Source organism: Trifolium pratense, linkage group LG7 (genome assembly GCF_020283565.1).
Source record: "Trifolium pratense cultivar HEN17-A07 linkage group LG7, ARS_RC_1.1, whole genome shotgun sequence".
Classification (NCBI taxonomy): Eukaryota; Viridiplantae; Streptophyta; class Magnoliopsida; order Fabales; family Fabaceae; genus Trifolium; species Trifolium pratense.
The window spans coordinates 40,029,351-40,051,564 of NC_060065.1; the positions used below are offsets into that span (position 1 = coordinate 40,029,351).

The following is a 22,214-nucleotide window of genomic DNA, read 5'->3' on the forward strand; positions in this document are numbered from 1 at the left end:
CTCCCAAGATGTGGCCTTTATTGACTAGTCAAATCTATTTCATTCAAGTAGAAAAGATGGTTTATTGTTTTTCTTTAAAACACATCATAATTCAAAGTAGCTGGTGTTTCCTCTTATCCACTTATCATTCAATCATATGTTTTTCTTTTACTTTTTATATCTCCTTTATTTTTTTAAGGTCATGTTAACCAGTGTCCTCGGACACTAGTTAAAGATACCAAAAGAAGTAATTTTTTTATTGAAAAAAATATTTTTTATACTTATAAAAAGTAGATTACACAATTTCCAATATATTCATACTTTATTTAGCTTCTTAACTAGTGCCCCATGAGCACTAATTAGCATTTTCCATTTTTTATAGGGTTTAGTCGGATTGGGGAGATCTTATTAATATTAAAAAATAGAGTGATACATACACGAGGTTCATTTAAACACTCACTTCTTAACATTGTTGTATTTTTAGAATGAGGCCTATTATTTATTTCAACACCTGGATAAAAATTGACACTGTATCAAATATATGCGGAAGTATGCGGAAGAGATTAGGTTTAGTCTACTTATGAGAGATTTAGGTAGAATATGAATTCATATGTTCGATCCTCGTTAGTTCCATTATAAATGGTGGGTGACCTAACAAATAGTGGCCCAACTTCATCATACTCTATTCTAATATGGTATCATAGTCTCCTCAACGATTTGTTCAGTCACCTGTTATCAGGTTTGTGCTATTGGGTCACCCATCATTTATATCCACGCACCAAACCCAATAGTGTTGGACGTGAGGGGGTGTGTTAAGAAGTTTTACATCAATTGCGAGATGATCTGAATGTGTGTTTACAAGTGAAGACAATCATGATTTTATAAGCCAGTTTTATAGGATTTAGTTAGAATCAACTTCCAATTTTAGAGTATTGGTCTCACTTATATATCATTTTTAATATATTTTTGCAATGTTTGTTTTTAACACCATGAAGAAAAATACTTACACGGTCCAAGCATTTAGATCCACCATTTAACGCCATTCATATAAAAATGCATATTATTAAACTATGTAAAAAATTATTAAATTATTTTAAAAATATATATTATTTAATTATTTTTTTATTTACTTTTTATTAAACGTGTATATATATATATATATAGGGATTGATCAAATTACATCGGTGTAACATTTGAGTAATGTTACACCGCTCAATAACGCTTTAACGAATACAAATTTTACAAAATTCACCGTTTGATTGAAAACTTATATCGTATAGATCATTTATGTTAAATTTTACAAAAATCTAAAATCGTTTGATATGTTATTGAGACCGATAAAAAATAATTATTTTATTGAACGTATGTGCATGATGAAATATATGTGGTGACTAAATATTTGTCTCCATTCAAGACATGTTTTGAAAGGTGCAGGGACAAGGGGCTGAGGCCTCATCAGTGTTCTTTATAAAACTGAAAGCAGAACGTGTTTGACTCGCAAAAAATTGAAGACATGGCGTGATTACTATTTACCGTAATAAAGAATTTGTACATACACAACAGTGCAGAGAGACAGACAGTAAAAAACCATAATCGGAAGACATGAGCTGGGGGTGTGACAAGGAGTACATCTCATAGTGTGTTTTTTCTAATGGCCAATATAATTTGACAAAATAATTTGACATTTTACCTAATTGCGACAAAATAATTTGACATTTTACCTAATTGCAAGCAAAGAGCATGCCCAATGATGCGACCATCACAACGATATTTTGTGGTTCATTAGAGGCACATTACTTTGAAGTAACTCACTCATTTTTTACTTTAATGGTCCACTCTAAAGGACTATATTAGGTCCCACAACTTTACATCACATATTAATATTTTAATTGTATTGCAACTTATATAATAATTTAAATAAGCAAAGTTTGTGTTAGTAATATATATCCCACTATTATTATATTGTATATATTGTATTGTGTCGTAAAGCAATTTTCACGAACGACGCTTTATGATGGAATCGTGCGTCCATGTTGGCAAACTCCAGTCGAAGAATTGAGGAAAAACTGGATTGGCAGGTGTGACACATGGCGGACTAAGCATGAAATAACTTTCATTGGAGTTGGTCTAAGTATTATAGCCTTGTAGGTGGAATTAGAAACTAATCTTAATAAGATGGGACCGGATTGTCTCATGTGACATTACCATCCGGTTAAATCTCATCCCTTGATTTGGGTAGGAGAGAGAGAAAGAGAGGAAAAACAGAAAAAAATGGAATGAAGGGTAGGGATATATAATTTAATCTCTACAGTGATATTTCCATGGGAGAGAAACCGTTCCCTAATAAGATATATGTAAATTGAGATGAAAATCAGTTAATTAAATGTTTTGGATTTAATTTCGATGTAAAATTGATTTACGCTATCCCACAAGGATTAGAATATACCGTCCCCCACTATATTTTTATTTTGTACTATGAATCAATTATCTTCTACATGTAATTAGGGTTGACTCAACACGTATCCTCCCTCCGACCTTAATTATAAATAAAAATGCACTTTTCAGATTCATTGAATAACTGATGTATCAGGACTGATACATCAGTTATTCAATGAATCTAAAAGGTGAATTTTTGCTTATAATTAAGATCAAGGGGAGTAGTCTATAGAGGCCTGCCACAAATCTTAAAATTAAATCTTTCAAAAATACTATATTAATAAAATACTATATTATTATTTTTTGACCTTATAAGTAAAATCATCTGCTTACATTATTATAATCAATTTTATACTCATTTCATTTTCATTCAATAATGCGTAAAAGTACTCAAATTGAATCATTTCTTTCTCTTAATTTTACTCTCTCTATCTCTCTCCTAACTCTCAATCTCTCTCTTAATTTTGCTCTCTCTTCTATCCCTCTCTTGATTTTTTTTATTAATTTTTAATAAAGAAAGAGTGAAATTAAGAGAAAGATGTAGAGAACGAGTGAGGGAGATGATCCAAATCCAAAAGTACTCATATTACCACAGTTCGATTCCCGCAACTGCGGTTGGAATGGAGTTGTAATCACTTGATGTCACAATTGACCTCCAAATTAGATTAGGCGGTCCAGTGGGCCGGATACTATGATAAAAATAAAAAATATATTAATTAATTTGTACAACAAAACAAACAAAAGGACAACCGCACAATAAATGAAAGTACAATGTGTTTTATTAACTCTTTATTTTTTTTCCCACAAAAAAAATAGCAATATAGAAATTACTATATAGTATTATATGGCCAAAGGCCTAGTTTGCCTTCCCCATTGGGCCGACTTTGCATGTAGAGATTTATTTTTCAAATGAGATAAGAGCAACTCTGATGCAAGTTGCTTACTGCTTATGTGGAAGTATGGTTCCCGTCACTTAAGTTTCCCAGTATTGGAGCAGATTCAGCTGCGTTCTGGTTGCTTCACTGCTGTTATCAGTTGATTGCTGAAGCAACTTGTGCAAGTGCATTCCTTATCATTAAAAAAATAATATAACCTTGTTGAGATCTCAACCGAAAATCATAGAAGAGGAGGGAAACAAACTGATCAACTAATAACAATGGTAAATCTGAAAAGAAAAAAAAAAGATAGATACTCAAAAAAACCAAAAATGGAGAAAGGGATCTACACATTCACAAAAAAATTCAGATCGAGAAACACAACTCACAAATCTAGAAAAAGGAAAAAAACTTGTTCTTTGCTGCAAATAAACTATGTTATTAGGAGAGAAGGAAACTTTGGTGGGGTCAAAAACTTTGAATATTTTCAGGGATTAGAAACATGTTTATCTCAAATCTAAATCAAGTGAAAATAATAAAAAAATATATAAATTGGTGGGGTCAAATTATGAGTTGATTATTAGAATTGTCATTGAAGTAAAATTGGTTAAAATTACTTATGTGTTGCTTAGGTTTTATGTGACAATTTGAACCCATAAAAAGCAACTCATGTTAAGTTCCCACATTGTAGATGCTCTAAGAACACAATGTGTGGGAAAATTTTCCATGTGATTTTACATATGATTTTTAAATTATTTATAATAAAGAAAACTCTTTCGATTATTGCAATTGTGACATGGAATATTAAAGATAACTTTAAAAATAAATATACTAATAATAAATATACAATATATATTTTCTAGTCTCCACTAGCTGGATACAAAGATCACTAATCCCAATTTTATGATTTATACTTATCCATCAAGTGTTTAAGAGTTACCGGCTCTAAACTTAATTTTGTTTTGAAATTATTTTCCACTATTAATTGCTAGAAATAAAATAAAAATAACCCAATTCAGACTATGTACTACTTCGTACAAATTGTAAGACAAAACAAAAGAGCTATGATCCTAGCTATCAGTGGAGTAGCTTGTATATGTTGTAGAGTTTCTATTGGACGATGAGTGTGGACCATTGGTCATAATCATATATACTACACAAAAAGAAATTCTCAAAACCATAAGGGCAGTTATGTACCCCCCACACTCTCCTCCAACATGAGCAATATTTGCTTGGTATAAGCCTAAATAGAAGTATTTGGACACACACATATATGTAAGTATAAAAATAAATAAAAGAAGGATAAATTAAATAATATGTATTTTTAAATATGTTATGTTTACTTTTATGTTTGTAGTCTCCACTAAGTACCAACTAATAATTAACTCTATACTTCGATACTTGATGTGTGTGTTCAAATACCTTTTATTTAGATTTGCGCTCAAGCAAATTTTGTTCCTCCAACATAGATCCTGATTCCCATCGATGGAGTGTATCTTTTTCTACTAAACCTTGCTGAAAATTTGCTTGTTTTTGTTTTTTTTGTTTTTTTTTAATATTAAATGCTAGGTTTCCATGAGTTATCCTAATTCCCTCCAAAATCATGTGGGGTCCAACTATTATATACCACATGGTCATGGTGCGATAAATTGTGTTTTATATTGTTATACACTTGACATGTTGCATGCGATGCAAGTGAGATGTTAGACACTTTGTGTGTTGCATGAAATCCAAATGACATGTTGCGTATTTGGTGCATTGCATAAAAATGTAAACTGGGAAAATGAATATCCAGACTATAAAAATAGGGTACACACAACACATACCACAACCACCGAAAATAAAATTGTAAGCATGATAATGTTAGACATGCTATTTCAAGTTATAAGTGTGTTATTATTATTGTAGCCCTGCAATTTCAGGCCGTGTCTCTAGAAACATACTACTAGTCTTGAGTAATTGACACTATTTCAAAAATGTTAAATAGTTGACTTTTAACTATATACAATTTTTTTGTTATAACTAACTTTTTTTTATCTACAACTAACTATTTTTTAAGATTTTTCATTACAAACATGAAATTAAAATCTTCAATGCTACAAGACTCGTGCGATGTCAAACATTTTGTCTTGTCTAACTTTTGTATATTAAACCTCAATTTATCTGTGTAAAACGATTTAGCTCGTTGATGATTTTTCCTTTATTCTGGGGATTTATTTTTGCCACCCTACCCATTTTTTCACGCGCCCTACGAATTTACCAAAATACTTCCGTCCATTACTTAGGTAACGGATACCCCCAAAATATCATACCTTTATAAGATCTGCTACTTAAGTAACAGATAACAATTTTCAAAAAAAATTCATTTTTATAACCTCTACTAAACAGCAGAAAGTTACAATGGAAAAGACGTAGGACAGATGAGAAACCGATAGGATGGAAAAATAAATCATCTTAGCTCGAGCTATCTCAACTCAATTCCTAATTGTAATGGTGCGGCCCATGCATTGGCTAGGCATGCTATGTCAGCCCAACTTCATTTAGAGTTTGAAAACTTTCTCAATTTCAAGAAGATCAAATCCTTTTGAATTTTTTACTTATCCTTTTGACGGGACCCTTTTAAAATTTTCAAGTTAATTAATTATTTCTTTACTATTATATCCCTATGTTATGGGTCATGTTAATATGTGCACTTGAGTCATGTTAATGTGTGCACTTATGTCATATAAATCATTCATAAATTTTTAAAAAATATTGAAAACCATTTTATATGTTATTGAGACCCATCACGATTAACAATTTATGAGTTTTATTAAATACCTTGATAAACATTATTTTTAATTTCTTTAATAAAAATTATGAATAATCTATATCATATAACTTCAAATCCAACCGTAAAATTTATATAATTCGTATTTGTAATGATGTTATTCATCACTTGTATACCACGCACCACTTAAATCGCCTTTCATAATATCAGACAAAGTGACCATAAACATATTTAATCAAAATAATAACACAATCATCTTTCTTTATTTTCATAATTTATCTAAAATAATCTTATATTTAAAAATTATTTTAGTTTTTTTCCTTTAAGACATTAGTTAGGATTTTCTAAACATACTCCATCCAATCTTAATTGTAAGCACATTTCCATTTTTTATTCATTGGATTATTAATGTATTTGACTTTAATCATGGACCAGACACATTAATTATCTAGTGAATATAAAAATTGAAAATTTGCTCATAATCAAGATTGCAGTAATTAAAATTTATAATTGGACTACGTTAAAAAAAAATTATAATTGGACTAGCCCCAACCAAATCGATCACAACAAAAGCAATGAAGTAATGGTCCCATAAATCATAACTCAACCAATAAAAATACCGAAATTATTAAGCCGGACGTCGAATTATATGTCACATTAATTTCGGTGGATTATTAAGACCCAAAAAAAACAAACAGTGAAGTAACGCTTCTTCCCGTTCCTCGAGACACAGCAGCGGCAATGACTGAAGAGCGTAGGTATTCATGCGAAACCGCTGTCGATACTCTGGCATGGATTAACGACATCATCCATTTCCTCACTCCTTACTTCTCCTCTTTCATCAACCCTCACGTCGTCAATTTCTTCAAGGTTCCTCCATCTTCCTAACTCAAATTCTTCTCTATTTTTTTTTACAATTTAATCCAATTCTTATGATTTGTACTTTCAGGATCAACTATGGGAGAATGTTAATGCAGAATGGATCGATTGTCTCCGAAGAGAACCGGTGCAAAATCTTCTTTTAATACCTTCTGGAGTAGTGAAGGTAATTACTTCGATTTTCTCTGATTTTTTATGAATTTTTCCAATTTTACTTATTTATTTATTTGGATTCTGCATTTACTATTTCTAGTTGATTTATAGTTGTAGGATGAAATACGAAGAGTTTACCGTCATTTTTGTCCCTTGAATGTGCGAGGCATTGTTAAAATGGTCTCTGAATGTATCTAAATTATAGAATCATACCAAAATATGTCCAATTTTACTTATTTATTTATTTATTTGGATTCTTCATTTACTATTTAGCTATTATTTGCTAAATTTCCCGCCTCATAAGATGGTTGGAGTTGATTTATAGTTGTAGGATGAAATGTGTGAGGCGTTGTTAAAATGGTCTCCGAATGTATCGAAATTATAGAAACATACCAAAATATGTCTTTCGTGTTAGTCATTTATGTCATCGAATATGTTTTTCATGGATTAATTTGCTCGTCGATTGTGTCTTCCGTTGGTCAAAATACACACTTTGGGATGTCATTGTAATTTTGATACATTCAATGACTATAGTGACAAGCTGACAGTGTCTTACATATTCAATGACCAAATGTCTATTTACTTAAAATATGAATAACTGAATGGGATTTATGGCCATTTGTTACTGTCTTGCTTTTGCTAGCTTCTGAAGACCTAGCCAGCTAGGGTTTGTTATTTTGTGTCAGCTTAGTTAGTTCTTGTGAGTTATGACTGTCTGTTAGGATTTGGTAGTGACAACTAAGGGATTGTTGTTTCTTTTTATATTTATGTTTATGCTTTTAATTACAAAACTGTCACCTCGTTTTTGACAAGTTTTCTATTTTCATATATTTGTACAGGATACTGAGGATAGGATACACTAAAAATAGAAAAAGTTTTTTTTCAGTGTTTCATGCAAAAAAACATCGAAGACAAGGTGGCGGTTTTGTAATTAAAAGTGAAAACAAAAACATGAAAATAGAAAATGTTTTTGCAAAGTAAAACAAGCTTGTGTTGTGTTTGGGTGAGCATATGTCAAACTTGACATTGTGAAATGTGAATGAATTTGATTTTGTAAAATTTATTTGGTTAAAATGGAGTTTAAAGTGAAGTGATTTTTATTTGGATGTTTTTACTCTATAAGTATATTTGATGTAAAACTTTAGTGTGAATTGTTCAACCCATTGCAAAATCCACTTTTTATCAAATATAGTCAAATCGAGGTTTGAAGGTGGAATCCGTTTTACCTATAGTAGCCAAACACCCTAAATTTTTATTAAATACCATGTTTGATAGAGATCAAATCAATTCTAAGAGCTTCCATGTTGAAACCACACACACTAAGTGAAATAATCGTCATTTGTCATAGTGTCGGAAAATTTTGAAATTGCGTTACGAGTTATTGTTTTGGTGATGAAAATATGAAATTGTGGCCTTGATTATACATTCTTGGACACAGGGTGGCGATTCCATGCTGGCTCAGTTTGTTGATTTTTATATGTTTTTAATTTTCTTTTCTTGATGGTGAGATCATAACTATTTCATCCAGTTTGCTTTTATTCTCATGTTTGTTGTGTATTGAGCACGGCGCTGGTGCTAGATTTCAGCCTTAAGAGGACTCATGGACCAGTGATTTTCTGTCTTTTTGTTTGTTCTTATAGTTGGTAGGGAAACTTATATTGTTCCTCAGTTCAATGGATTTTGTTCAGATTTCTTCTGATTTATACCAATTTACCAAAAGGTTTAGGCTTGGGATCCTTCCCCGTGTTGATTCTTGCAATTCTCTTTTCTTTTTCTGTTGCTTGCCTTGTAAATTGAGGTAATTCTTCCTTTTGGATCCTATTTTGATAATTCAGGCTTTTTTGCCGTTGTGTCTTGCTCTTTTGTTGTGATTGTGATGCTTCTGCAATCCAATTCTTTGCTTAAAAATAACAATTCGGGCTTTTTATTTTTGAAACTTTGACATTAATTTGGACCAATTTACTTAATTGGATCATTTTGTTTCTTCTCTTGACAGATACTTAATTGGATCATTTTGTTTCTTCTCTTGACAGATACTTAATTGGATCATTAGTACTTGTTATTTGTGCATTGTGTTTTGTTGCTCAGAAAGTAACTGTCATTTACTCATTTATCGTTAAACTTCTAGTAGCTTGGTTTGTTTGATATAGTCTTGTTGGCTTGTTTGGTGAGTCTAGGTGGTCTCTTGTGACATTGAAATAATAGGTTTTGAAAGTGTCAAGGTGGAAAATGCTCTATTTTGTCGTGCTTTGTTTGTCCCATTTTGTGCATTTTACTGAGGTATATTAGGCTATGGATTTGAAGCCGAAGTTCTTTACTTTTATGCTTGTTACTGGCAAAGTATTTTATTTGGTTTTTATGCTATTGGTCAATTTTCAATGGCTATTTTTAGACGATTTCTAAGAATAATATGGCAGCTTGTTGGAGGTTCTTTTTTTGTAATTAAGTTATCCAAATTTTATTTTGTCCTTTGTCTCCTGTTATTCGTCGGTCTGGACTTTGAAAGATACCTTATTTTCTACCTTTTATGGATATGTTCTGCTTTATTGATAGTATATGAGATTCTATTTACCAAAAAACTTGGTGGCAGGATCACTGGCCGGCTTCTCTGAAGGAGTACATCCTAAAATTGAGGTCTATGGTATTTTGTCAAGAACAAGCAGATATAAACATGGTATGTAACATTTACCAAGTCAACCTTCATCCTTGTGAAATCTGAGAAACATCTTGCTGATTGAAACTAATTATATAAAAGAATTTGAAATCACTTGATTGATAATAATGATGAACATATCCTGATGACAGTTCACCATTTGCAGTAATGCTTATTTTTCCTTTGTCCTGTGCTACTTATACTGTGAAGTAATATCAAAATCTCAATTGGATTAGTTACTTACTCTGTATTTTATTCACTCTTCTTTTTTCGAGCCAACCAAAACTCTGCAACAAAAACATAATCTTTCAGTTGGTTGGCTATATCAATCCTTAACGAGCAATTCTTCATGTTCATTACCTTTTGATATTTTTTTGGCCATTTGATTTATCATGAACTGGTTTGGCCTTTATTTTTGCTCCGTAGCAATTTGTGTGGGTTCAGAATATTTGTGAAGGGTTTTCATGAACTTAATAATAAGCAAGGAGATTTGAAGACTCAATATACATTTTCTTTGCAAGCTACCTTTATCTGAAACTTCTTTATATTACAAGGTTTTGGATTGAAGAGTCTTGATAAATTTGTTTTGTACTAGCAGGCATTACCTGGTCTGCAGATGACTTCTCTTAACAGAGTTATTGCCCAGGGCATGAATGGGAAGAAAAGACATGAAGTGAGTCCTTGATTATCATATTTTAATAGTTGCCTTCTTTATATTACAAGATGTTGCTTTGGAAATTGGACCTATGGTTTTAGACAAGAAAGTCAGGAGTCATAGATTCATTTTCTTTTGTATATGGAAGTTTATTGGCCGTCAATATCTCAGAGAAAACATTTCATGTGTGCAGGTAGAAGCTCTTTCTGCTGTTGTAAGTACAGTTGCAGAGAGTGTGAGAGCTCATGCCATTGTTGATGTTGGTGCTGGTCAGGTTGAGCTTCATTTTCTTTTGATTACTGTTCTGTTTACCGAATCTGGTTTTTCTTGGCACATTGAGGGGACATTGCATGGTTAAAAGTTTTTCATTTGAATCTTAGGGCAGAGTTGTAGTTTCTTTATAGGACACATAAGAATAAACAGTATTAGTCAAGACAAAGGATGTCTGTTTATTTGGTTACACTCAGAATATATGAAGGGGATTCCAAGTCAATAGTTATAGGTATAATATAACCAAGATCATGAAAACTGGACTGGACAGGCCAGTTTAACCGGGAACCGGAACTGTGAAGAGACAAAAGTTATTTGAGTTTAACGTGTTACGTGTGGTTTTTCGGTTCTACGAGTGGAATAGAAATTGTTGCCAACATTTTCTTCGTAACTAAATAATGATGTACTGTTCAATCTGAATAGAGAAATTAATAGGAATCCATGAAAGAGAAATTATTAAGGAGGGGAATTCTTGAGAAATGGTTTCCCTTGTCATACAAGAATGTAAGTTATCTAAATGATTCCCTACATTCTGATTAACCCTATTTATCGAACTAATCCCCTCTAACTAACTGACTAATTGTCCGAGTTTAATTCTTTTTACCGAACTGGTGATAATCTCATTGTCTGAGTTTATTTCTTTTTGTTTGCCTATTGAAACAAGTACTGTTTTTTTTTTTGTCTATTTTTAGTATGCACCGAGTATCATTTTGTGCTATATTTTCAGGGTTATCTTGCACAAGTACTTGCCTTTCAATATCAGCATCCTGTCATTGCCATTGATGCATGTTCTCACCATGGGATGGTCACTGATGCACGGGCAGAGCGGATTAAGAAGCACTACACATCACAGATGGTAAAATCTGGGTATGTCCTTCTTGCCTTAAGATGAAAAATGAGGGTTGTAGTATATATATGTTTGGACGAGTAATTGCGATTTCAATATGCTTTGGTAATTGTTCATAGCTGACCTTATTGTTACTTTGACCCCCCCCCCCCCCCCCCTCTCTGTTTTTTTCTTTCTTTTTCGTTATTAGGATTCATTTCTCTGTTCATTTGTTTTTTTTGCTCTAGATCAGGTATCAAGAATTTGAATGTGCCAAAGACAATCACATGCCGTGTGTTGTCCATTGAATCTTTGAAAGCTTTGGTTGAAACATCTGTGCCTAGATATGATCTTGACCAATCCATGTTAAAGGGAGAAAATCAAGAAGATAAAGGGAAACTAAATTGTCCCGGTGGCGGTGACGCAAACAACAGATCTCCAACTGTCCTTGCTGGGCTTCATGCTTGCGGTGACCTTTCAGTGATAATGCTGAAGTGAGTTTTAAAATATGGCCGAGCTTCTTTTTCTCTACTGTACTTTTCAACTCTTATTAGTTTCTAATTTTTCTACCATACTTGAGTAACACCAGAAAAAAATGGTTAGCAAACTCTAAACTACAGATAAACAGTAAACACTCGCAACAACTCTAAACAACTCCAGTCTAGTTACAAATATCTTTGGAAACTGATAGTTGTAGGATGTCATAGTCGAATTACTTCCGAGTTATCACGTTCCTTATATCGAAGCGACATCTTAAATGCACTATTAACTTTATTATTGCTGTTGACCATATATATAGCTTGTTAACTTCCTGTTTTATAACATTGCCATTTTTCTGTCTGTGTATGTTTCCTTAATATATATTATCTGCCTCGGACAGACTTGTAACTGTTCCAATCCTTTCTCTATAGGACTTTCTTAGACTGCAGAGATGTTAAAGCTGTTGTTAGCATTGGTTGTTGTTACAATCTACTATCTGAAGAAAGCATTGGCGATGGTGAATCTCAATGTGGATTTCCAATGAGTCGTGCTTTGAGATCCGCTGGCTTATCACTTGGAAAAAGTGCACGTGATCTTGCTTGCCAGGTACATGATCTTGTTGGACGTTGGTCCTTTCTCCACCCTCTATTTACAAGCATGGTATAGGGAGGAATAAATAGTTGCAAGAAAACTGCTAGTCACTTATCATTAATATGATCCCATTAGGAGTTTTGGGGATTTACAAGTAACATGGTAGGATCTACAAAGTACAAACACAAATACCAAAATGTCATGGAGGCCAAATACATGCTAATGTCCAACAGCAACACGGTGTGTGTGTGTGTGTGTGTGTGTGTGTGTGTATGAGCTCCATTTATAAAAAATATAAATTAAGTATCAAGATTATATGTTCATCATAATCTCAAAATCACTTGTTAAGTATTACATGTTCCCTAACAAAAAATTAACATAGCAACTTCATTATACAATTTGAACAGTATGTTTCTTTACAAAGAGATTCTAAAACAAGATGATGAACTATTGAACTATGTTTTTCTTCAATCCATCCATGTACTGCCAACAAAAATTGAATTAAAAAGAAGAATCCAAATACTGAAAAGGATCTCATCAACTTAATGCCTTTGTCTTTCATTTATCTACTACCAAATAAATTGAAAATTTTGGTTCCAGTCATGTCGCTTTTCATGTCCAGCAAAATGGTAGTTTCGGCTAGGTGTTGGAGCTATATACAAGCGTATCCTCAATGTGTCACAGTCACAGCCGGAAAAAAGAACCGACTAGCATACATAAATAACATAAATCAGACCTAGAATACTACCCATAGCCCACCATTTATTCTGTTTTCTGCTGCTCCTCCACCACTTAGGGTTAGGATGGGGAGTACCAAACTAATCTGTCTCATGTAGAACAAGAGACATTTTCTACACAAACAGAAATTGAAATTACTGGTCCTGACTTCCCTGCAATAATTTTAAATTTATTTTAGTTTTTACTGTTTAAGTTTTAATGTTAAAGTCATGTGAGAGAAATTTACTGCATTATCTTCATTTTATATTGTTAGAGTGCAGAGAGATGGAGGAACCTTGACATGCATGCTGGCATTCACAACTTTGAATTACATGCTTTTCGTGCTGCTTTTCAGATGGTATTGAATTATAACTTAGTTTTATTGCATGCTAATTTCATATTCCTTTATTTCAACCGTCACAATCTTGCTCTTAATATAAAAAATAGGGTAAATTGGTGTTTACCCCCCTGCAAAATATGCTAGTTTTGTTTTACCCCCCTGTAAAATAAAAATTTTGGATTCCCCCCTCGCAATATTAAGATTCTTTGTTTTTCCCCCTGGATTGACAACTTGGATTTGGAATCTTATTTTTGCTGACATGACAAGCTTAAGTGGCTTTTTTTTTTACAGTTTTTATTTATTTAATTTTTGTTATCTTGCAACATAATGAGTTATGTAATTTTAAGAAAATAAAATTTAAAAAACAAACTTCAATATTAAACTTCATCCCATCAATTCAATCACTAACCCATAAATCCAAAAACAAACAAGTACAACAACATCATCAACAACATCATGGCTTTTTCTCAGACAATTCAGACAACGTTGTACCCTGCAACAAAACCATATAATTTCCTTGCAATTCAGCTTTAATACAAGAGAACCCCAATAGAAATCAAATGAATTCAAGAGAACCCCTATGTCTCTCACTTCTCGATCCAAACAACACCATCATAAAGTATAAAAAACGCAGATTTTTTTAAAAAAAGCAGAAATTATTTTCCTCTTCCAGATTCAACCCTTCTTCATCTTCTTCACAAAAACAACAACCTATTCAAAAAACCCAGAAAAAACCATTCAAAAAATGTATCCAGACGAGAGAGACAGAGGGATCGAGATCGAGAGAGATATTCAAATTTGAGATCGAGAGAGAGATTTGATATCGAGAGAGACTGACGGTGCCGGCGGTGGGTTTGATGGTAACGACGGCATTCTCGAGGAAGACGGTGGTGATGGAGTTGATCATCCTGGGTTTCTAGTTTTTTTCCTAGAGTTTCTTGATTTTGATGGGGTTTCTAAATTAATAAAAAATAAATTAAAATCCACTTAGGCAATATTTATTTATGAGTCACCAATTTAATTAATCAAAACTAAATTAAAAGCCACCTAAGATGCCACATCATCAAATTTGTCCGGTTAGTGTCCAACTTGTCCACTCTGGGGGCAAAAGCAAAAAATCTTGATATTGCAAGGGGGAATCCAAAATTTTTATTTTGCAGGGGGTAAAACAAAACTAGCATATTTTGCAGGGGGTAAACACCTATTTACCCTAAAAAATATAGATAGCTACTTAACATTGTTTTTCTTGCCGTACATTAATGGTCAAATGTACTAAATTCTAAAACAATATAATTAATAAGATCACAAGATCCAGTTTATCTAACATTGAGATTCACCATCGCTAATGCTTTCTTCAGATAGTAGAATAAGCTTAGGATAAACTATGCTATCCCACCTATAATCCAGTTTTTATTGTGTCAATAGAGTACGATAAGCTTATTCTGTTGGCATTGGGTTATAAATGAGTCGGATAAACTACATATTTTTCTCCCTTTTATGGTTACTAGTGACCTTCTATTCCTTTCTTTTCTTTTCCTCCCTTTCACGGTGGCACCCCCACTATTGTTTCCATGCACCCGCCCCACTCCAAACAACTTTCACCTTTGCTGTCATTGTCATGGATAATGAAAATACGAAGTTCATTTTTCTGTCTGATAGTTAATCATCTCATGTTATTAATTTGCAAAGAAATTTTCAATGTTTCTGATCTCAATTATTGCTTGAATCTATTCTGGTACAATGAAGAGGCATTATGTGTTGTATCCTGCAAAGATATAGGGCATTGAGACCAACAGGCTTCTCAAAAGTTACCCAAATTAACATGACAAATACAATGCATACAAATACCAAAAGATCACCATAATGGAAATCATTTTACTATTGCATTCTCCTCTAGGCACTGGATCTAACTCCTTTTCTAACATGCATACAAATAAAATGCTGTCAATTTATATATGTACATTTTTTGCTCCTGAAGGTTCTTTCTAAATATTATCCGGAAGTTGCGACGAGTACTCCTTCAATTGGGCGTAAAGGAAAGGCTCTACGCAGGCGAAACCAAAGGAGATCTGCAAAGTCCGAGCTGCACCTTAAAGGAAGTACTTGCCACGTAAAACAAAATTTCTGTGCTGTAGTGCCTGCCGAATCAAAAACTGGTATTGGAAATCCCTTTTCCTGTTTACCTTCTTCCCAACACCTAAAAATGATGGAACAAACAAAAAATTGAGATCAAGAGAGATAGGTAGTATGGCTAATGATCTTAAAACTATGGGATACTCCTCTTAGCCTCATGTCTACTGATGTGTTTTTCAATGGGGCTTCTTCAATGGATCTTCTTGCTAATAACTTTTATCTATTGTCCTAAAACACTAGGTAAGATCTTTCTTCTGCGGCATATGCAGACTGTAAAAGTTGATACATGTGACTGGATATTCATCTACATGTTTAATTAAAATAACTTTTGATCTGATGATGCTGGGTGGTAGGATTTGAGTGACTGATATATGTGCTTAATCTTTGTCAATGTGTTACAGAAGGTATCTCCGGCTCTGCATCAGAAACACAAACCTTATCTGGTGAAATTTCTTCCAATGAAAGGGCTGAATGTGAAGGGATTAAAATTGATAGCAAATCCTCAAATTTTGAAAGTTTCTGCCAGTCTGGACTGTCTCATCTTGGAATTAAAAATTCACATGATGTAAACCTGCAAGGCATATGGAAGGAAGCAGAACCATTTGCTGTATGTCAATTTCACTTTCTTCTATTATTTCAAACTATTATCACGATAGTGCTCATAGGTCCTATTTTAATTTGTCTAGGATTTTATTTTATTTTTAGAGGTATTTTCCTGTTTCTTATTTATGGTTTCTTTTGCTACTTTAAAATTTTAATGCAGTTTTAAAATACTATTATAATCAGTACTTGGCAGGAGTTGAATTTGAAACTGCATGTGTCCCTCTGATTGAATTATTTTTATTGTTTGTTTTGAAATAAAAGGCTTGGTTGTTGTCGTTGTTGTTTGGAAATGGCTTCCTTTTGATGAGTGGAAACAATGGTTGACTTTGAGGGCATTGCTTAGTTTAATGACTTATTTTACACATTCAGTTATTACATCAGTATGTTAGCATAAGAATCGAACTTCGTGTGTTGAATGAGATGTAGCAGGTGCAGACAGATTGGTTAGACATAGATGCTTCATTGCATCTTTATCGCATTCTAACAGTCTTTTAGGATAAGATATATTTGTTTAAATGACATTTCTCTTCATTGGTAATGCTTTCTTGCCTTGTGTTGGCATGTCCATATAATTGTGCTCATAAAATGAAGTTCTCGGAAAAATTAAAATAAAATTGTTATAACTGCTTATATAAGATAAAGTCCCGTGAGCTTAATTCAGTTGGTAGGACATTGCATTATATATGCAGGGGGCCGGGTTTCGAACCCCGGTCATCCCACTTATCCACTTAAGTGTGGAATTTCTAAGCACTAGGCTACTTGACCAAAAAATTGTTATAACTGCTTTTAGAACAATGTTGGCTGAAATTCCAATAAAAGCAAAGTTTTATCTGTAGTTGTTCACAAGATATGCATATTTATTTATGCTGTAATCCAAGTCAAATATTGAACTATCTAGTACTTATTAATGTAGCAATGTTTTACAGGACCTTATAGGACCATATTGGTCTCTCAGAGCTGCTTTAGGGCCTCTTTTGGAAACTCTTATTTTGCTTGATAGGTTATTGTTTCTTCAAGAGCAAGGAAGTGCATTGGAAGCGTACCTGTTACCAATATTTGACCCAAATATATCTCCCAGAAATGTGGCTATAATTGCAAAGAAGATTGACAAAGATTTAAGATCCTTCTGAGGCTTAAAGGTAACTAATATCTCCGCATGCATCATTATGTGTTTCATTCAATCCCTTAGACTACGTGAATTACAAATATTATCAATATCCTCTTAGGTGAAGAAGGTAAATTCATTTAGAACAAGGTCACAGTGCTGCTGCCATGATTCAATACTCCATTTTCTTGCTAGAGTTCAGTTGATTCTCAAGTTCGTCTTGGGTGAAGGTTAGATTCATAGGGGACAAGGCTGCAACTGCAACCGCTATGGTGCTGTCATCATTCAATCCCACTGCTTTCCTTTCTTGTTGGAAAAAGGGTGTTACTCAACTCAGGTTCCAGTTGATTTCACATCATTCGACGTTACTTGGCAACCATTATTATTCATATAAAATAAAACTCCAAAAATAGCTGACCGGGCAATTAACTAAATTGATGCATGCTTATAGAGTAGTTAAGCCAGTTTTATATAATTATTAAGCTACCAGAGTCTTTGTATGTTATCGTTTTTTCCGTTGCCTTTCCTTTGTTTGTGGGCATAGGATTTTGGATCGAATTTTTTGCAGGGCATGAGATTGAGAACCCAAAATACCATTTCTATTTCTTGTTCAACGAAATTGAAAAACTAAACAAATAGAATCCCATTCCCAATGCAACAACAACAATCCCATTCCTTCCGGGTTCATTTTTCAAAAAATAGAATCAGATGTTACGGGAAAAATCTGATTCGAGGATATGGTTAAGGTGGTGTTTGGTTTTGTTTGCTTTGGGCATATTCTTTAATGGAGATTCAAGGTTTGTAGACATAAATTCTTTGGGTTGAAGATGAATATGAATACAGATGAACAGTGTTAGATTTGTTTTCGTTTTTAAAACAGCACTGCTATACATCGCGAAAATAAATTCACGAATATTTTTAAAATAACTACGCCAAATCACTAACACATCATCATGTTTTAACAAAAAAGGACCAAAGTGTGCACATTTTAAAACATAAATGACCTAAATGAAAAAAATAAAAATCAAAGTGTTATAAATAAATAAGATAAAAGATCTCCAGTGTAATTTTTAACTCTAAGTTCAAAATTCTTATAAGGCGTGACCAAGCAGCTTAATGCAATGAACGATTGATAGCTACACCTTTTTCTGAACTTAAAAAATTTGCATTTGAAATCTCTTGATTTTTTTACTTTGCACCACTAGTCCAAGAAGCTCAAGAACACAAGTTTGAACTATTAAATCAGGTCCTGGCTTCGCCACACCGTAGTCTATGCATATGCATTCAGCTTTCTTGTTGGATGTCATCCCCGTTTGGATTAGTTTATTTTTGAGGTTGTGCAAACAGCTTATGCAGTTTTTATCTATTATTATAAGCTTGTCAAGGTAGTTTATGATAAAATCACTTATAAAAATACAATTTTCACTAGTGTGAACTTATAAAATAACATAAAACCTAATTTATATTGCATAAACTGTTTGCATAAGCTCAAAAATAAGCTAATTCAAACTGGACCATATTCTTTTGAGACAGGTCTGTTTGGTTCGAAGTAGATGGAGGGGAGAGAATATTTTTAGTTAAATGTCAAAATCATCATTTATTTTTATGTTTGCAACTTTTTTTTTTCAAATCATTTTATTATGTAATAAATGTTGCAAACATAAAAAAGAAGAAGATGATTTTGGCATTTAACTAAAAATATCCCATCACCTCCCACCCCGTCTACTTCGAATCTAACAAACAAAAAATCTATTTTGTAATTTTTTTTTAAGTCTATGCTATTTGTGGTTATAAACAAAAAATTCATCTACCAAAAAGAAAAACCTGAATATTCAAGTTCATGGCTTAATTAAAACCATTGATTCACGTAAACTACATTTTTATTTTATTTTTCCATGCTCAATTTTTTATTTTTTTTATACAAGTTCCAGATTTTTGTAAATTCACGTAATTATGAAACATATATGCTTGACTATAAACACAAGTGAACAAGCTTGACAATATTGGTAAAAAGAAACAATGATGAAACAGGTTTAAATGCATATTGGAAAAAACAGTTTGAAAATTTTAAGGAAAGACTTTTTTGTAGTTTTTTTTTTATAAAACTACAAAATTACCCTTTATGTTAAACATATTTAAAATAATGGAAGAATGGTATTTTGATCTAAATGGGAAATGTGCGCATTGCTAATTTACATCTTCATGTTTTTAGTTGATTGTAAATTAGCAACCCTCATATATATATACACACATAAGCCTATTTTTATTTCGTAATTTATGTGGTGTATTTTTTTATTTTTATTTTGTAATTTATATGAGTTCTATTTTTTATTAATATATTAAGGTAGCCAAATCAGACTAAACCGGTTAACATATTTTATTACATTATAGACTTTATGTAGAATTATATGAGCACCATATTGAGAACCATATTATGGTTGAAGCATAATTATTATAGTTGGAGCATGATCAGCATTCTATGGTGTACAATAAGCTATTTTATAATACTTCGACTTTGCATAAAATTATATGAGCTGAAGCATAGTTACTGTAGTTGAAGCATGAACATAAATTGGAGAAAGTTCGAATCAGAAATGTTGTAAAATCAATGTTATTTCCATCTTTGCTTCCAACATGGAGTTTTCAAATTTTTATTAACAATGCACCTCTCAAACAATGAATATCAAGATTTTTTTCAATTAAATTGTGAGAAATGATCAAAATTTGCAATCAAATGTATGACCGGAAATAGTTGAACTTGAGATCATTACAATGAATAAAATGAATGGAAGACATCTACTATCTACTATCCAAGAAAATAAGATACTAATGAAATCTCTAATTTGCCCTTTTTCATTTTTTGACACATAATCTAATTTAGGGTTATTTGTGTCATTATTCAAAGTTAGTATAAAATAACTATCCATTATCTGATGGTTTCTCTTAAATTTGTAGAAAAAAAACTTCTCATTATGTTACTCATATTTTAACTTCCACTTGTTTTTCTTCTACTTCAATCCTTTATGATTGAAAACTTAAACATAGGATAAGCATATTGAAACTTCTGGTGTTTGTATCAATCTTTTAGAAGGTACAATCATGATTTTCTTTTTTGTGTTTTTTTTTGTATTTCATGTATTGTTGTTATACTGAAGTTATCAGTAACAAACTTTTTTTGTTGCTTTTTAAGTTTGTTACATCCTTATCTTTTTTTATTTTGTTGTTGCTATTTTTAGGTTTTTTTTTTCATATCACCAAAATGAATTTTCCCCTTTTTTTGTTTTTTGTTGATTTTTTTTCTATATTTTTCCTTTTTTTTTGTTGTTGCTCTTTTAAGTTTGTTACATCCTTATTTTTTATTATTTTTTTTTTGATATTTTTAGGTTTTTTTTTATATCACCAAAATGAATTTTTCCCTTTTTTTGATACTTTGTTCCTGCTTTATTTCTTGATACTTTCTTCATACTTTATAATGTTTTCTCCTTTTTCTACTTCATTTTCTATTATTATTTTAAAACTTTCTGAGATAACATTGTTCAAATGTAGAACCGACGATGTCAAGGGCTTTTGGTGACGTGAAATCTGTCAATGATTCAAAAGAGCTATGAAAATTTGTTGTGAGACTTGAAGACATCTGGACAGTAACTAATGGTGGAAAAGAGCATCTTAAATTTTTTATATTGGACAAACATGTATAATAAGTTTCATATATGTTTCAAAACATAACTATATTTTTTACTTAATACACAGAACAAAAAAAAAAGCATACATTTGATAACTATATTTTTTTTGGTTATCAAATGTATGCTTTTTTTTTGTTCTGTGTATTAAGTAAAAAATATAGTTATGTTTTGAAACATATATGAAACTTATTATACATGTTTGTCCAATATAAAGAATTCAAGATGCTCTTATCCACCATTAGTTACTGTCCAGATGTCTTCAAGCCTCACAACAAATTTTCATAACTCTTTTGAATCATTGACAGATTTCACGTCATCAAAAGCCCTTGACATCGTCGGTTCTACATTTGAACAATGTTATCTCAGAAAGTTTTAAAATAATAATAGAAAATGAAGTAGAAAAAGGAGAAAAAATCATAAAGTATGAAGAAAGTATCAAGAAATAAAGTAGGAACAAAGTATCAAAAAAAGGGGAAAATTCATTTTGGTGATATAAAAAAACCTAAAAATAGCAAAAAATAAAATAAAAAAAATAAGGATGTAACAAACTTAAAAGAGCAGCAAAAAAAAAAGGAAATATATAGAAAAAAATATCAACAAAAAACAAAAAAATAGAAAAAAAGGGGAAAATTCATTTTGGTGATATGAAAAAAAAACCTAAAAATAGCAACAACAAAATAAAAAAAGATAAGGATGTAACAAACTTAAAACAACAACAAAAAAAGTTTGTTTCTGATAACTTCAGTATAACAACAATATATGAAATACAAAAAAAAAAAACACAAAAAAGAAAAATCATGATTGTACCTTCTAAAAGATTGATACAAACACCAGAAGTTTCAATATGCTTATGCTATGTTTAAGTTTCCAATCATAAATGATTGAAGTAAAAGAAAAAGAAAAATAAGTGGAAGTTAAAATATGAGTAACATAATGAGAAGTTTTTTTCTACAAACTTTAAGAGAAACCATCAGATAATGGGTAGTTATTTTATACTAACTTTGAATAATAACACAAATAACCCTGAATTAGATTATGTGTCAAAAAATGCAAAATGTCAAATTAG

At 31.9% G+C, this 22,214-nt stretch overlaps 1 protein-coding gene across 6 annotated transcripts; it reads left to right on the top strand.

Annotated features, from left to right (window-relative positions):
- Positions 1-6,751: 6,751 nt before the first annotated feature.
- Positions 6,752-18,079, top strand: LOC123898498 (methyltransferase-like protein 25B). 6 transcript variants are annotated; one of them, XM_045949471.1, is made up of 13 exons: positions 6,752-6,930; positions 7,010-7,105; positions 9,683-9,766; positions 10,344-10,418; positions 10,594-10,674; positions 11,398-11,537; positions 11,745-11,990; positions 12,408-12,582; positions 13,559-13,642; positions 15,603-15,780; positions 16,159-16,364; positions 17,287-17,499; positions 17,587-18,079. In XM_045949471.1, the coding sequence occupies exons 1-12, from the start codon at positions 6,802-6,804 to the stop codon at positions 17,488-17,490; spliced, it is 1,698 nt and encodes a 565-aa protein (XP_045805427.1). In that variant the 5' UTR covers positions 6,752-6,801; the 3' UTR covers positions 17,491-17,499; positions 17,587-18,079. The 6 variants fall into 6 exon arrangements, 5 of the variants coding, with proteins under 5 accessions (XP_045805427.1, XP_045805428.1, XP_045805430.1 ...); XM_045949474.1 differs by lacking the exon at positions 6,752-6,930 and adding an exon at positions 7,932-8,095 and having other exon boundaries at positions 7,020-7,105; XM_045949472.1 differs by lacking the exon at positions 13,559-13,642.
- The last annotated feature ends 4,135 nt before the right edge of the window (positions 18,080-22,214 follow it).